At 40.9% G+C, this 17,408-nt stretch overlaps 1 protein-coding gene across 1 annotated transcript in view; it reads right to left on the reverse strand.

Annotated features, from left to right (window-relative positions):
• The window catches only part of MAN1A1 (mannosidase alpha class 1A member 1), a 156,442-nt gene that overhangs the window by 13,412 nt on the left and 125,622 nt on the right, over positions 1-17,408 (reverse strand). Inside the window, exons 7-8 of the mRNA XM_075498646.1 lie at positions 16,294-16,387; positions 12,016-12,131 (exon numbers count right to left, since the gene is read on the reverse strand). Of these exons, the coding sequence (XP_075354761.1) occupies positions 12,016-12,131; positions 16,294-16,387 (210 nt within the window). The remainder of the gene's footprint in view (positions 1-12,015; positions 12,132-16,293; positions 16,388-17,408) is intronic.

The following is a 17,408-nucleotide window of genomic DNA, read 5'->3' on the forward strand; positions in this document are numbered from 1 at the left end:
ACTGTTTTCCAGAATGTATTTCTGCAATTCAAATAGTAATTTCTTTCTTTCCATCAAGGTAAAGCAGAGAGACTGTGCAACATGAAAGGTTGCCAAGAAAAAGTGGCTGCAAATGTATGTTCCCAAAGGGAGTAATAGCAGATGCTACCTGGGAGTGACAAAAACCAAAAACCAAAAAAAACCCCAAAATAGAGACAATTTCACTTTAGATTGTAGTGGACAAAAAAGGAGAGGGAGGAAGGGAAACCAAAGGAAAATAAACAACATTTGCCAGATATTTAAAGAAATAAATTTACTACTTGTAAAGCTGATATAGCATATGGTTTGTAGTGTACCTGCAAACTCTTACAGCCAGACTGACTTTTACGGCTGATACAGTTCCTGGCAATTATTTTTTTTGTGCTTTTATGTAAGGCTCTGCTTACAGTCCTCACTGCAATAAAGCCTTTAGCTAAATTACTTTTTTTCCCATCTTGTGGGAAATTATTCCTTCTGTACAACAACTGTAAAAATGCTTGAGCACTCAATTAGAAACACTAACAGTCCCTTTTATGGTTTGAATTGTGACTCTAGTGCACCTTGTATTACTCCTGGCATCTTTCTCATGAATTCACATGTTAAAATTATGCCCTTGCCTATCTGTCACATTGGAAGAACTGCAGTGAATGAGACATTAAAAATTGTTTAGGTTACAGGATTGCACATTGCATGTGTGTTTAATCTCTGTTATTGACAGCACAAAAAAGAAACTCTTCAATTTTTCCCAACCTGACCTCCTCCCCCTCCTGCCCCCTTTCTTAAGGCGGTATGTTTTGTGTTCCCTGCTTATCAGCCTGTTCCTTAACCTTTACAGTATACTGCCAGCCCTTACCCTTGCAAAATTAAGCAGAACTGGACCCTCCTAAACACATATTTTCCTTCATTCAGTTCTTCACTCCTTTAAGCTTTTCACACAGCTTAAACGCTGCCTTCACCACCCCCTTCCTCCATCCCTGACTTGATTTTGTGATTGGGAAGTCCTTCATTTAGCCTTCGAGTTGTTTAGGACGTTGAACTGGATTGCTGATAGGGAAACATAGAGGATACAGAACTGAGGTCATCTCGCTGTTCAAGTGAGTAAAAAACGCAATCAACAAGCTTGCTTTTAATAGAGGGTATTCTCTTGGTGGATTATGCTGACAGGTAATAAAAATATTAACAGAAATGCCTACAGAGCACAGATGTAGGCTTCTCAGGAAAAATGTTCTGCACCTCCAAGTTGCTCGATTCAAAATAAACGCATGCCACAAAAAAGGTAATTCTGCTAAAGGAGCAAGGGTAACAAACTAGAAACCTCAAAATGCAATGTAAAACTGCCGTTCTACTTCCTCTAGCACTTAGACATTTTACCTCTCCTTTTACAATAATGGTTTAATTATGATTAATGAATTTTAATGACTACTGCTGTTTTAACAACAAAAACCAGGTGTTTCATTTCCCACCTCAAGACATCACTGTAGCTGGAGATAAAACTGTCTTGCAACTCATAGTTACATATTTCCATACCTTAATAAATTTGAAGCTTCAAAAATATGATCCTAGTTCTAAGTGTCGAGGGTTTATAATGTTTGTTTTGTGGCTAATTACAACTCTGCAAGCTTCTCTACAACAAAGCACTATAAATTATCTCAGTCCAAACTTTTAATATATTTTTCTTCTCCTAGGAATCTTCTTCATAAACTGTATTTTGACAATTTGAAGCAACAATGACTATGAAAGAGAATTCTACCACATGATATTTCCAATAATTCAAAGATGTATAATGTCAATTGTTTATTTAAAATTTATGGCTTGCACCAATACATTTTATTGCTTTGAAACAGCACACAGCAGGCAGGTCAAGGTTATTGTGGTTTTGCATGCTGTGAATTTATAAGTCAACTGCCTGTTTTCTTGACTTTAAGTTACTTCCCTCATGTTTTCTCTGTTGAGTTGATCTAAAGCAATAGATACTTTTCTTCAGCAATCTTCATAATTAATCAAATTTATCCTTTATCCAAAATTCCAATTAGTTTATTATGAAAAGTTCAAGATTTGCATTGTTTCCATTATTACAGCTGTTTTGGAGATGGCAGAAAAACATTGCACTTTTTTTTAAATTTTATATTTATTAGTTGATTCTGTTTTCTGAAACGTCTTTCATACAGGTTTTAAATGTGTATTACAAGGTGCATGAATCACGTGAAAGCATACGTCAGAAAAACTAGGATGGAATAGGAAGTTCAAGCCTTTGTTACAATATATTTAAATACTTCTGCCAAAGAAAAGTGGCATCTTCTTATCCTGAGGTCCTCACTGCTTACTAAATTGTGCTTTAAAAATCAAAACTGAAATCTGAACACAGAACTTTCATTTGTTTAAACACAATATATAAGAAACATTTTGAAAGTAATAAGGCACTTACTGCTTTTGGACTTAAGACATGCTACACAAGACAAGCTTATATGTGAAATGAAATATGAATGCTTATAGTGGAGATGACTAAGTTCTTAAAATGGAAATGTTGGCAAGCATTTAACTACTGTGATACCTATCCATCTGATCACTAAAAAGATGATTAAGTTCTAGGGGAAAACTGATAATTTACTTTTGTCTGAAAATCTACTTACGGTTTTTTTTCCCCTGCATGGATCTATTAGTGTCTCTAAGAGCACCAATGCTCTTGCACTAAATGTACTTAATGCTGTCTGCTACCAGAAGGCTAGATTTATTCATATTCTTTAAACAGTATTAATGGAATGGCACACATCAAAGCACGTGACTCTCAAAATGTTACATTTTGTATTTTCTAAATATTCTAGAATAAATATCTATTGCTCCTGATAAGCTTTTTTGCTGTCGAAAAAGGAAGGGAAAATAGCACAAGTAGTAAGGACACAGCTGCTCTGACAACAAGAGCAAAGCCACGAGCAAAAATAGGGACACTTTCTCTCCCAGGACTTTTCTAGTTAAAAGCCTCCTTAAGGAGTTCTAATGTTATAGCTTGCTGCTTCTCCTGACAGTCCATAAACAAGCAAACATTTTAATAAGTACTTTCTGTAGTCCAAAATCTAGACATTGTGCAGTTATAAGTAAATCATTAACAATTTAAAATCTGCAGAAGCCTGTCTTTAGTCTTGATGCTTTCTGTAAGCAGTTGTAGAGAGCCTCAAAACTCCTGTCAAGACGGGAAATATAGTGAAGAGAATAAAAAGGAGCAGCAAGTCCTCTGGATGTTCTCGTCTGTTAAGTGTAATGAATCTTGTGTTCCTACATAATGCAGCTATACTATCGCTACGTGCAGAACACCAGTGCAGCTGGGTGATAAATATTTTAAACATGACAGCTGACAAAATATGTACATAAACTGCATATTTCTTCACGTTTACACATTTAAGTTACAGACAATACCCTCCCCCCCCCCGCCAAATGTATGCAGTGGGAATGCTGGATCCCCTGAACCGTTTCATTCTGGAGATGGGCTCCTATTGCACCACCCTGCCTGCCCTATTTATATATTTCCTTCAATGCCAAGAAGTGCTCAAGTATTGAATGTTCAATTCATTTAATATACTTTTGGCTTTACCCAGTATGACAAACTATTCTAATTGAGTTATTGCAGTTCTGTCATTGTCCACATCAGTTATGTAGTTTTTAAGATCACTACGATCACAAAGCAAACCACTTCAAGCAACTTAATGGAAACTGCAATCAGCACAGACCAGCCACCAGGCTGTCGCTACAGTTAAATAGACCCTCATGAAACTCTGGAGATGAAAAGGGCCTATCTGCCAACATCATGTTTTCAGTTTGCTAACAACACTTTGTTCTCTCCCTCATTTCAATGAGAAAGGACGCTACATGGATTTGTTTTATTTATCTGAAAGGCTGAAATCTTAACAGCTCTGAAAAATATTCACTACTTAATAATGCTCACAAATATACCAAAAAAAACCCCAAACCAAAATCAAAACCATACAGCTTCCTTTGGCAGAGTACAAACTGAGTATATCAAGGCTAGTCTCAAAAGTTATCAACGTGCCAAAAAAAATTTTATAAAAGATTAAAAAGTGATCCTATATATTTTCTGTCTGAATACGCAAAATCCTGAGGCCAAAAATGACTTTTTCCCCTTTTGATACCCACAAAAGGTTACTGCATTCCTTAATTGTGCAACCCAGTCTAGCAGCAGGGTGACTTTCAGAAGTGCTGTTGAAATCTGGCAGAGAAGGTCCGTGGCACTGCTTCACAACAGCTATTCTTCTTTTTGCTGTTTCCATTGTTTCTACTTCCACGTGCTAGGTTCTCCAGAAATCACTAGTCTTCTTGCTGCAATCTTCTGAGCAGTTGTTATCCAGTAAGAAAAATTAAAGAATCAAAATATCTAAAAGTAAACTAGCCTGTCTAAAGGTAAAACTGCAGATTGCAGCAGCTTTACCTCTCTGATACCACGGGGCCACCGTGGGCTGCACTGAACCGAGCTGCTTGGGAAGTGCTGGGGAGGGATTCTCCGTCCTCCTGTGAAGTTCTGGGCTGAGTTACTGCTCTCTTTACAGCCTTTAGATACGCCACTTCTCTAGAAATACACTGAGGAGGGGATGAAGGCAGCGCCAGAGAGAGAGAGAAATATTTAAGATGCAGAAAGCTTGCAGCAATGGCCGTAAATAAATGTAATGGGAAAATCTGGAAAAGATACCTAACCATCAGACATCAAATGTGAGACAACCTATTAACAGGAGTAGTGAGAAAGTTGCCCTTCAACTTAGAAAATGAGGGCTGACACATTCAAGAGGGGAGGATTTGATGCAGTTGCTTGGGACACCGCTGTTGCTAGACTAGACCTAAGTGAATCCAGAAGGTCCATTTTTGCTCTAAATTATCATGTTCTCTTACTAAACCTACTCAGTTGTGTCTCAGAGATCAACTGTGTTAACTGAAAAGAGTGGGATGGTTCCTGTGCTGGATACTTGCAAAACTGATAGATTATTCTATGGCCAGTTACATCCTCAAAATATGACTAAAATCTGAATAAACTTTTGTTCTGTAAATAAATGTTGCATGCTATCAATTGAAACCAGTTTAAGAAGACTTCTTACTTCCTGTGTTATGTGAAACAAGACATTATATGCATTGTGTTTCAAAAGAGAAAAATAACTTAGATTAAAAATACATTCACTTGCCTCTTTGTGCAAATTGTAGAGTTTATGAATCCCTCTGATGGCCTTATAATTACATTCATATTATGCCCTGGTATTCAAAACAAGACTATCTCTGTCCCTTTTCCCATTAGAAATAAACTCTTCTTTAAATGGCATCAGTCAAATACGCATCTTATTCATGGCAAGCAGAAAATTTTTTAAAATCTAGTTTGACATCTTAGTTATTGCTTTTAACGTAAGCCATAAATCAATCTATAGGTGCTACAAAAATTCTAACAGAAAGAACTCTTTGTTTCTGAGTTACAGAACAACGTAAGAAATAACCCTGAAGCTTTATCTAAATAAATTTCAGCTTTTCACAGTGAACTATAACTTGCCATATATTTTAATTTGCAGTTTCTGGATAGTGGAAGATATTGAATTAGGCATCAAACCTTCACATCGCTCTTTCAGAATTTTGTGGGTATCTGCTGGACTGAATGGCCCAGAATAATCATGCCTTTCCCTTTGGCATAGTCTTAAAAAGATTCTGAAAGCCTCAGTGGAAATTTATCTAAGAAAATATGAAGCAGACTCAGAGTGCCCAAACCATGTAGGCTTAGTCATAAAGAAAGACTGCAGCTTGTGCAGACACTTAAATTAGCTTTAATTTAGATAAGTAAGGGATCATAGAATCATATAATCATTTAGGTTGGAAAAGACCTTTAAGATCATCGAGTCCAACCGTAAACCTAACACTACCAAGACCACCACTATACCATGTCCCTAAGCACCTCATCCAAACGTCTTTTAAATATTTCCAGGGATGGCGACTCAACCACTCCCCTGGGCAGCCTGTTCCAATGCTTGACAACTCTTTTGGTGAAGAAATTTTTCCTAATATCCAGTCTAAACCTCCCCTGGTGCAACTTGAGGCCATTTCCTCTTGTCCTATCGCTTGTTACTTGGGAGAAGAGACCAACCCCCACCTCGCTACAACCTCCTTTCAGGTAGTTGTAGAGAGCGATAAGGTCTCCCCTCAGCCTCCTTTTCTCCAGGCTAAACAACCCCAGTTCCCTCAGCCGCTCCTCATAAGACTTCTGCTCCAGACCCTTCACCAGCTTCGTTGCCCTTCTCTGGACTCGCTCCAGCACCTCAATGTCCCTCTTGTAGTGGGGGGCCCAAAACTGAACACAGTATTCGAGGTGCGGCCTCACCAGTGCCGAGTACAGGGGCACGATCACTTCCCTAGTCCTGCTGGCCACACTATTCCTGATACAAGCCAGGATGCTTCTGGCCTTCTTGGCCACCTGGGCACACTGCTGGCTCATATTCAGGCAGCTGTCAACCAACACGCCCAGGTTCTTTTCCGCCAGGCAGCTTTCCAGCCACTCTTCCCCAAGCCTGTAGCGTTGCATGGAGTTGTTGTGACCCAAGTGCAGGACCTTGTACTTGGCCTTGTTAAACCCCATACAATTGACCTTGGCCCATCGATCCAGCCTGTCCAGGTCCCTCTGCAGAGCCTTCCTACCCTCCAGCAGATCAACACTCCCACACAACTTGGTGTCATCTGCAAACTTACTGAGGGTGCACTCGATCCCCTCATCCAGATCATTGATAAAGATATTAAACAGGACTGGCCCCAATATGAGCCCTGGGGAACACCACTTGTGACTGGCTGCCAACTGGATTTAACTCCATTCACCACCACTCTTTGGGCTGGGCCGTCCAGCCAGTTCTTTACCCAGCAAAGTGTATGCCCGTCCAAGCCATGAGCAGCCAGTTTCTCCAGGAGAATGCTGTGGGAAACCATGTCAAAGGCTTTCCTAAAGTCCAGGTAGACAACATGCACAGCCTCTCCCTCATCCACTAAGTGGGTCACCTTGTCATAGGAGGAGATCAGGTTGGTCAAGTAGGACCTGCCTTTCCTAAACCCATGCTGACTGGGCCTGATCACCTGGTTGTCCCGTACGTGCCGTGTGATGGCACTCAAGATGATCTGCTCCATAACCTTCCCTGGCACCGAGGTCAGGCTGACAGGACTGTAGTTCCCTGGATCCTCCTTCCGGCCCTTCTTGTAGCTGGGCATCACATTTGCTAACCTCCAGTCAACTGGGACCTCCCCGGTTAGCCAGGACTGCTGATAAAGGATTGAAGGTGGCTTGGTGAGCACTTCCACCAGCTCCCTCGGTACCCTTGAGTGGATCCCATCCAGCCCCATAGACCTGTGTGTGTCTAAGTGGTGCAGCAGGTCACTGACCATTTCCCCTTGGATTATGGGGGCTTCATTCTGCTTCCATCCCTGTCTTCCAGCTCAGGGGGCTGGGTACCAAGAGAACAACTGGTCTTACTATTAAAGACTGAGGCAAAGAAGGCATTAAGTACCTCAGCCTTTTCCTTGTCCTTTGTCACTATGTCCCCCCCTGCGTCCAATAAAGGATGGAGAATCTCCTTAGCCCTCCTTTTGTTGCAGATGTATTTATAGAAACATTTTTTATTGTCTTTTACAGCAGTAGCCAGATTAAGTTCTAGTTGGGCTTTGGCCCTTCTAATTTTCTCCCTGTATAACCTCACACCCTTGTAGTCCTCCTGCGTTGCGTGCCCCTTTTTCCAAAGGTCATAAACTCTCCTTTTTTTCCTGAGTTCCAGCCCTAGCTCTCTGTTCAGCCAGACCGGTCGTCTTCCCCACCAGCTCATCTTTCGGCACATGGGGACAGCCTGCTCCTGTGCCTTTAAGATGTCCTTCTTGAAGAATGTCCAGCCTTCCTGGACTCCTTTGCCCTTCAGGACTGCCTCCCAAGGGACTCTGTGAACCAGACTCCTAAACAGGCCAAAGTCTGCCAAGGTGGCAGTTCTGCTGACCCCCCTCTTTACTGCTCCAACAATAGAAACCTCTTATCATTTTGTGATCGCTATGCCCAAGACGGCCTCCAACCATCACATCACCCACAAGTCCTTCTCTGTTTGTGAACAAGAGGTCCAGCGGGGCACCTTCCCTAGTTGGCTCACTCACCAGCTGTGTCGGGAAGTTATCTTCCACACACTCCAGGAACCTCCTAGACTGTTTCCTCTCTGCTGTACTGTATTTCCAGCAGACATCTGGTAAGTTGAAGTCCCCCACAAGAACAAGGGCTAGCGATTGTGAGACTTCTCCCAGCTGCTTATAGAATAGTTCATCTGTCTCCTCATCCTGGTTGGGTGGTCTGTAACAGATTCCCACCATGATATCTGCCTTGTGGGCCTTCCCCCTGATTCTCACCCATAAACACTCAACCCTATCGTCACCATCATTAAGCTCTAGACAATCAAACCACTCCCTAACATACAGGGCTACCCCACTGCCTCTCCTTCCTTGCCTATCCCTTCTGAAGAGTTTATAGCCATCCATTGCAGCACTCTAGTTGTGCGAGTCAACCCACCATGTTTCCGTGATGGCAACTATATCAGTTTTCCTGCTGCACAATGGCTTCCAGCTCCTCCTGTTTGTTGCCCATGCTGCGTGCATTCGTGTAAATGCGCTTTAGTTGGGCTATTGATCCTGCCACCTTTTTGGGAAGCGCTAATTCCTAAGCGACCATTCTCAGGCGCTTCCGTGGTTTCTAACACATCCATAACACTTTCGTCTTTGCTGCCGCATGGATCTCCATCCCCTGCCTCCACTGAGATGGCAGACCAAAGGACCTCGCTAGCACGCTGTCCCTCAAACATTGCTGTGCCGCCCCCAGGCTTATCTCTAGCGAGCCTGGTTTTATCCCTTTCCTCCTTCAAATCTAGTTTAAAACTCTTTCAATGAGCCCTGCTAACTTCTGTGCAAAGACCCTTTTCCCCCTTTGAGACAGGTGTACCCTGTCTGTTGCCAGCAGGCCTGGTGTCATGTAAACCAACCCATGACCAAAACCCCAAAATTCTGCTGGTGACACCAGGCTCGGAGCCAGGCATTGATCTGCTGGCTATTCCTGTTTCTTCCCTCATCATTCCCTGCAACTGGAAGGATAGAGGAGAACACTACTTGTGCTCCTGATCCCTTAACCAGTCATCCCAATGCTCTGAAGTCTCTCTGGATTGGCCTCGGACTTCTAGCAGCAATTTCATCGCTGCCTACCTGAAAAATCAATAATGGATAGTAATCCGAGGGCTGTACTAGGGTAGGAAGTTTTCTCTTCACATCTTTTACCCAGGCCCCAAGGAGGCAGCAGACTTCCCTAAGAAGTGGGATCGATAGCAATAAAGACAATATCAGGATGGATTTCAAAGCAGGCTAGTTACTCTAGTGAAGAACCTGGCATCTCAATGGGGCCCAACCAGTCTGCAGTTTCTGTGAGACTGCAACTTCCCTGCCGTTTTCTGAAGAAGCTACATTACAACATCAAGCTGTACCTCCACATGCTGCATGTACACCTTCAGCTTTGGTACAGATGTACCTCAGTATAGAAAACAGAGAACATGAACACCATTGCTCAGAAAATACTGGAAACAGCATTCAACCAGCAGCATGGTGAAATCTAGCCCATGTTTAACCCTCTCATTTGGCCCTCTCAAACACTGATACTCTGGACAGATATGATGCTCGGACTGCTTAAGAGCTAGTACTACTAAAAAATATTAAGATAATAGGTACTTTAAATTTAGTCATATAGAGCAGAGCTCAGGCCCTGCCACTGACATTGCCATATTCAGTGATGCTGCTGACCAGGCAATTCTCCTTCCCCAGCTCAATCCCGAGCAGGAAGAACTGGCCCTGTGGTGTGGTGGCCATCACCACTTCTGCTCCCCGCCAGGAACTCACGATGCCTGTGACGACTTTCATACCCGAGGAGGTTGTTATCCTGGTATAGCTAAAGTGTGAGTTTAAACAAAGCTGTGCTGCTGCACCCTGCAGGGACACACCTCGGAGCCCTCCTGGCCCTATTCCCAATGACCAGCTAACAGCAGGCAGCTCTTCACCCGCTGGGCAGTTCGGGCCGGAGTGACCCAGGCACGCTGCCACCGCACAGCTGACATGGGACAGCACACCCGCTCGTGTGGCATAAGGCAAGAGAGACTTGCTGCTGTACCTCGCTCCAGCTGTGCTCGAATCAGGGGAAGGTGAACCTTCAGCCTTAGTAGGAGCAGCCCAGCACCGGCCACGGAGACACTGGGCTCTCAGACTCTCTGTTATCGGCTGGGATCAACGCACCCCTGCTGCTCCCCGGCAGAACGGGAGTCAACGTACCCGCAGTCCCACCGACAAGGGTGACCGTCACACCACGTTTGGGATATTCTACTTGCAGCGGTTTCCTGAATAGCTGTGCTATCAAAAGCACATTTTTTACCACATGCGTCTATGCACTAGCGCTTACCCTGTGTAAGAATGTATTGAAAAGAAAAACCTAACATTATTAAACCAGTGGAAGTAGAAGACTGAAGCAGCTTTGAGGTGCTTCAAAATGCCTTCCATGGTAAGATGAATTGATATTGTATTATCAGACACTTTGTTCTCTCTTTTTGGCTGCCAACCTAATGGCTGAGCTATTACAGTATCACTGTTCTTATGTTATAGCCTCAAATGCACTCAAACCCGATTTAAAATCCACCTTTTGCTCAGAAGCCAAAACCATGTCAGCGGTGAAGATGAGGCCGACTGCATCCAAATGTGCACTTACAAAATTAAAGGCAGGACTTTCTTAGCAGAGGATATTTGGTCGTCAAATTTACTACCACCAGAGATCACACCCTCCCTCAAATCACCACGTATGACTTTTTTCTTTAATGAAAAAAAACAAAAAAAAAAGCTGCAACGAGCCAGGGCTGTATCTTTTTCATGCCACCACTTTTTTCAGTGTGGAAAGTAAAAGGAGACTTATGTCTCTTCCCTAGGGACAGCACATTTCCAGATGTATGGAAGAATAAGCAGATATTGCTTAGGATCTCAAAGCCTTGCCTACAGAGGCACTGTACATACATACTGTTAATATGAGATAAAAGTCCTGGCCCTAGAGAGCTTCCAGTCAAAACAGATGAAAGGATGGGGAAAAAAAGAAGTAATATTATCCTTTTCTTTATAGATATTTGAAAGTAAAGAACTGAGAAAATAGGCCATATGCAAGGAAAGCCTGTAAATATGGATTTAAACTTAATAATTCCCGAGTCTCAATCCAGTGTCACAAAACCATTATTTCTCTCAAATGAGTATATTAAGGAAATACCATCAATAACAAAGCAAATTGCAGACTAGAAGTATCATAAATAAAATACCACATAGAAATGTAAGTATAAACAATTCTGATTTTTGAAAACTTCTCTTGTGTCTAATTTGAATAATTCGCTGTTTCACGGAAGCTGGCAAATATATGCCTCTTGTAACAAAAAGTCATTGTGCAACAAAAATTTCTATTTTCATTTATAATTATCTACCATAATATATTGATCCCTGTGTTGACCACAATCAGAATACTCTAATGGCTGAAATATGAGGTTGAAACACAAGAAAGGAACTCCCTCCTAGATATAAGGAAAAAGGACAGAAAGAATATATTTAGGGAAAACTGAGGAAAAAAAGAATTGAACTTCTATCTGAGAGCTACTTGTAGATGCATTTTTTGTTGTGTATTTTATACTTTCTCCTCCAGCGTTGGAGAGAACTGACTGTCAGTTGGAAAAAAATTAGGTATACTTCAAGACTCTCCCCTTTCCCACAGTATCTGTATTCCTCTAGCATTTATATTTGATTAAGTATTTTTAAAAGTGAAACTAATTCTTTAAAAAAACCATGCTGTGGTGGCAAAGACATAAATCCCTCACATTGTCTCCAGAGCCTGTCTCTTTAGGATTATTATAGATTAGATTATTATGGAAAGGAAGATTTAAATAGCTTATTTACCTGAACAGCATCATAATACATTTTCTTGCCTTCTTCATCTGTCTTGTCCGACATCAGCCATGCCTTGAGCAAATATTCATAAAAGCTATCCCCAAGCCCTCCAATGGAGACGTGATCTAAGAAGGGAAGAAAGAGATTCAACAGCAATTTCATCTTCGGCCTGGGCAATAAAATACGATTACAGTTTGAAACAGTGCATTTAATGCATTTAAACATCTCTTCCTGCAACAATCTTTAATAAATGTAAACCGGGAACCTCAGGAAGAACTTAACTGGTAACAGATAATTATTTCTTCAATTGCTAACTTCTTCATCAGGCTAAAGCACAATACTTAGTTAATATCCACAACGTGCCACAGGAGTTCATGGCAAAGAAACAAGAATTTATATGTTTAACATCTAATTCATGTAGTCTATCCCATACAAAAATGTGTTAACCTAAGTTCTTTTTTATTTTAAAACCAGCAAAAAAATTAGAAAGTGCTCTCTAATTTGATAAAGGCTTTCCCCTCCTAACATGCAGGCATTGTTTTTATTTGCTCTTTTATTCACTAATGCTCCATTTAAGTCACTTCATTAAAAAGGCCAAAATGTTTTAGCTCCTTACTGCAGAGTCGAATTTCAGGTTATTTTATGGTATTTCAAAATGCCAACCCATATATTTAAAAACAATATTATATTTTTGAATGTCTGGCTGCTCTCATAACTCAGCAGTGGTTCTAGCAGGAAAAAAAAGACTGCCACATCTACAGATGATTATTGCTATCACACTGCTTTATTCTGCCCTACGTTTACTATGTGAAATGATCTGGTACTACAGATGCTGTGATTATTCAGCTGCACGCGTTTAGGATGTGACCCTGCAAACACTAACATCAACCGAGTCAGACCGTTGGATGTCAGTTGCACCACTGACGTGAAAGTTAGTGATGCTCTCAGCTGCTTGCACAAGGTTGCACTCACTTGCTGTCCAAGAGCCAAAAAGATTCTTTGCAAAATTTTAATGGGCTATCATATGATTTCAGCATAGATCCCATAAACACATGAAATACTACAACTATATATATATATAGATATTAAAAAAAAAAATAAAGTGTTTATATATATATAAAAACTGTTTCTCTAAGCTCCATTAAACTAAGAACACTAGCTAGACATTTTCTTTTTTAAGTTGATGCTGCCTGGTAACATTAAGGGATTTGGCATTTATTGGGTCTTCAGTGAAAGGATTTCAAAGTGCTTTACCAGGACTACTAATTTATAACCGTCAATTTTACAGCGAGGAAGGGGTCTGCTAATTCCACCCGAGACACCCATGATGAAGATTTGGTTACATATATCACACAGCAAGTCCGTTAGTCATACCACAAAATTCTGGGCATGAGAAAAGCAAAACATGCATGGGGTAATGCAGGCTCATAAAGCGAGATGCAGAAGGATTAGTGGTACAGAACTCACACTTCCCAACACCTAACTCTGATCTTAGCTTCAAAGTTATGCCTCTGTTGGTGGAATTCAAAAGAACACAGAGAATTTATTTTTAAACTCCTTAGTATCTTCTCTTCATGGAATGCCTCCTTTCACCTTCTGAATAGGTTGCAAAGCCATGCAAATGTAGAAGATATACTTTTTTCTATTCAAACTTTATTAAGTGTCTTTTTCCTCCACTAGCCTGTGACATACAAAAATAATTTAGTTCTCCAAGCGTATCCTATCCCTTTGCCTAACAAATACATTGTACCATCAAACCTGGGTTCTAAACAGCTTTCTCCCCCCTCTCCTCTTTTGAATGAGATATATTAAATTTCTGGAAAGAATACACCATTTATTTAATTAAATGTTCATGATCCAAAAGGAAAAGAGGCTTCTTAAAAAAATGAGAACATTTTCTATGATCGAAGGCTGATCTTTGAACAGCAGCATTTAAATGACCTTTATGGTTTCCTAAATAAATTACCATAGAAACCTCTGACATTTGCAAACTAAATAGCACAAGCACAGTTTCATCAATAATAAGCCCTGTTATTATATACATTATTGTAGTAGACAAATCCAATTGATGCACGCTGCAGCAAATCACTGTCAGTTTACTGTCAAAATAACAAGGGCTAAATGAATTTACAGGAACAATGGCAGTGATCCAGCAGTGTCCTTCACAGTTACAGCATTGCTGGAGAAGAAATGTTCGGAAACTATTCCTCCCTCCCCACTTGATGTTTGAGAGATAATACTCGTGTCTTGTACCAATTAAGAGTCTAGTTCCCCCCCCCCCCCCTCCCCCCCCCGTTGTAATCAACTGAAAACAGCCTAGAAAAGCAATCTCAAATAAAACATCTCTCAAGTCTTATATTCTGATCTTCTACTATGGGAAAAAAATTAATAAATCAGTGTCTGTGAACAGAGGCAACTGAATTGGAAGAGATGCAACAAGATTGAATTTGCTTTTGCTGCTTCAGCATGCTAGGGGCTGACCTGCATCAACATCTGTGCCCGTCATTTGCATGTGCAGGAAGCTATTTCTTTGTCAATACTACATGCTATTGGAAAGCAAACCTGGTATGAACTGTAAGTTTTCCTGTACACACCAACAAAACCTGGCATTTAATGTGAACGAGGAGTACGTAAGACACAATTATATTAAAAAGAGGGAAATGGCAAAGGCCATAAGGCAGAGTAAGTATTTGACTGCTTTAAAATAAATAAGGCAGAGCCAGTAGCAGTGTCAGCCACTAGAAAGATCTGCTCTCATGCAGCTCACCAAAAAGCTGAGCTTCTGTGGCTGACTGAAGCTGAGGAAGGAGGTAACTGGACCTGGCTCACAGATGCTGAGGTGGCCTTCTAACCAAACCCAGTGCCTATTGCTGTAGGATCAACACTTCCAGTGGGAGGTTTTAATGTTTTACAAAGCTGTGCTAAACCAAGATGGGTAAGTAGTGGGCACACACCTCTCAGATCTGTAAATGGATGTCAGAGTTTATACCAACATGCCAACTGGAGTCGATGGTTATGCACGCTAAGCTGCCACAGGCCTTGTGGCACGATGACCTGAAGGAAGCTTCACAGCGTAGCAGACGAGAAGGCTTTCTAAAATGACGGGCATACTTCTAATTCATAAAGGCAATTAGGCCTTTGCCTTGATGGGACAATGCAACTGACCAGCACAACCTTTTTGGTCATCTTTTTAATTCAGAGACTGACACAAAGCATTCAAAAATATATTTTATTCAATAAAACACCTGTTCTTTGCCTTTGCAAAAATTTTCTTATCTATCCAGACTGCAGCCAGTCCCATAAGGATGCCAGAATCTCACTTCCACCTTAGCTGCATCCTAAACAAACTATCATTCAAAGACTTCTCCAGTCCTTTCTCTCTCTTGTATTGTCTAACCAGCTCCAACACTGATATTCTACAGGACCATCTCATCTGTCCGTGTCTTTTCAGACCAAGACAGCATATCTTGCTTGTTTTCTTTCAATAATGTAGGGAGGAAAAAATAGGAGAACATTGAGTCACATGAATGGGATGGTGGTAGACTGAACCTAAGTAGGAAAAGTGGAAAAAGAACTAGGGTCTCTAGAATTGTGATCCTGCACACTACGCAGGCTTTGAACATGTTATGAAGATCAGAGAAGGCAATGTACAACAAGAAAAGGCTCGGTCATCAGGAAGAGGCTAAGAAGTTCAAATACTTCAAGCATTTTATTACAGTCTTTCCCTTCTAATTTTGGTGTCTCCAGTAACGGTTCCAAGGGGATTAATGCCATGACACAGTTCTGTTTAGTTTGCTTTGTCAGTTGTTGGCATTAAACTTCAACAGAAATCACAGCTGGTATTAACTGGAAAGACTTCTTTTTATTTATTTATTTATTTATTTTTAACTTCAGTGGAGCCACACCACTCTAAAAATATGGAATTTGATTCAGACGAGCTGATAATGTTTCCTTAAACAGCTGCTTTAGAGAGCACTTTAGATTTTTGAATAAAAGACCTTTGTAATTCCTTTCCAAAATGATACGTATTCAGACATTTCCCTGCTTGCACAAGTATGCTGAAAGATCAAAGACAAGTACCTTAAAATACAGCAAGTAGGATTATTATTTTTATATTTGTAGTATTTTTTACATTGTATAGAACCTCAGATATAATGTGAGTTTTTATACTTTATAAAAGTTCTTTATATATATACAAAAACCACATACCAGTGATCGAAAGAAATTAATGACTGCAAACAGCACACTGATAGACAGGTCATAGTACCAAGGAAGTGATCTACTTACGCTGGCCCCATTGGCCACTGCTGGGATTCAGATAGTTGGGATAAAGGCCCTCTGGTTTATCCAGTCGATTTAGAACTTTTCGAATATTCATTACCTATTGGAAGGGTACAAAACACTGAGCACTGATCCATTTTTCTCCCCCAAAATAAAACAGTGTTGGTACAAAAGTCTTAAAGTGCAAATGCCCGTAAAAATAAAAAAATAGTCTTAGTCAACACATAGACCTGAATACCTCTGTGCAATCATATTACTATTAAAAAATATCTTCTAAGCTGACATCATCATGTAAATGAGCTCCTCAAAACTTCTGGAGTTTCTGTGTCAAGTGTCGGTAATGAAACAACACAACAGAAGCAAGCTCCGAAGTTCAGGACTTGCCATACAGAGTATCTCGCCCCTCCACAGGATACTGAAATTCACGGAGGCTAGTTGCCTTAACTAAGCTCAGATACTTCAGCATTATATTCCTCATATACCCAAATCAGAAATGGTATTAAATATTGAGCCTATCACCTAGTTCAGATGTAGAAGTGAACTGTAAAGCAGTTTTGCCTGGAAAGGAGAGCAGTGCTGGAACTGAGCTTCATACAACCAGCTTGCCCAGCAGGAGCCCATGCAGCCCTGAGCACTCCGTCGGCACTGCTAAGGAGCTCGCTACAAATGAGAGGCCCAGGAAAAAAATTACAGTCCAAATGCTCTGCAGCTGGAGTCATCCAGCAGCACAATCCATTGCAGAGCACATGAAATAATTTATACCAAATTTTAACATTCACAGAAAAAGAAAATGTAGCAACTTGGGGCAATGAAGATCCTGAGCACCACAAACCAGAAATCGTAACAAAAAGGTACTGACAGCTTCATTATAACACCCAGAATGCCTAGAGATCAAGTGAACTAGCTGCTGAGAAAGAAGATAAATTAGCTTACACCAAGCCACAGAAGGATTTCTGTCGTGGTACACAAACTGCCTTCTGCATGTTGACACTACATTGCTAACAGCCATTGCCCAAATGCAGACTGCAACGAGTCCTAGACCTCATTTAATGAATTCTTCTATGAATACTTCCCTGCAAAGCTTATTCCAGTGTTTCTTCTTCTTTATCAAGCGTACCAGC

This window comes from Mycteria americana, chromosome 3 (genome assembly GCF_035582795.1).
Source record: "Mycteria americana isolate JAX WOST 10 ecotype Jacksonville Zoo and Gardens chromosome 3, USCA_MyAme_1.0, whole genome shotgun sequence".
NCBI lineage: Eukaryota > Metazoa > Chordata > Aves > Ciconiiformes > Ciconiidae > Mycteria > Mycteria americana.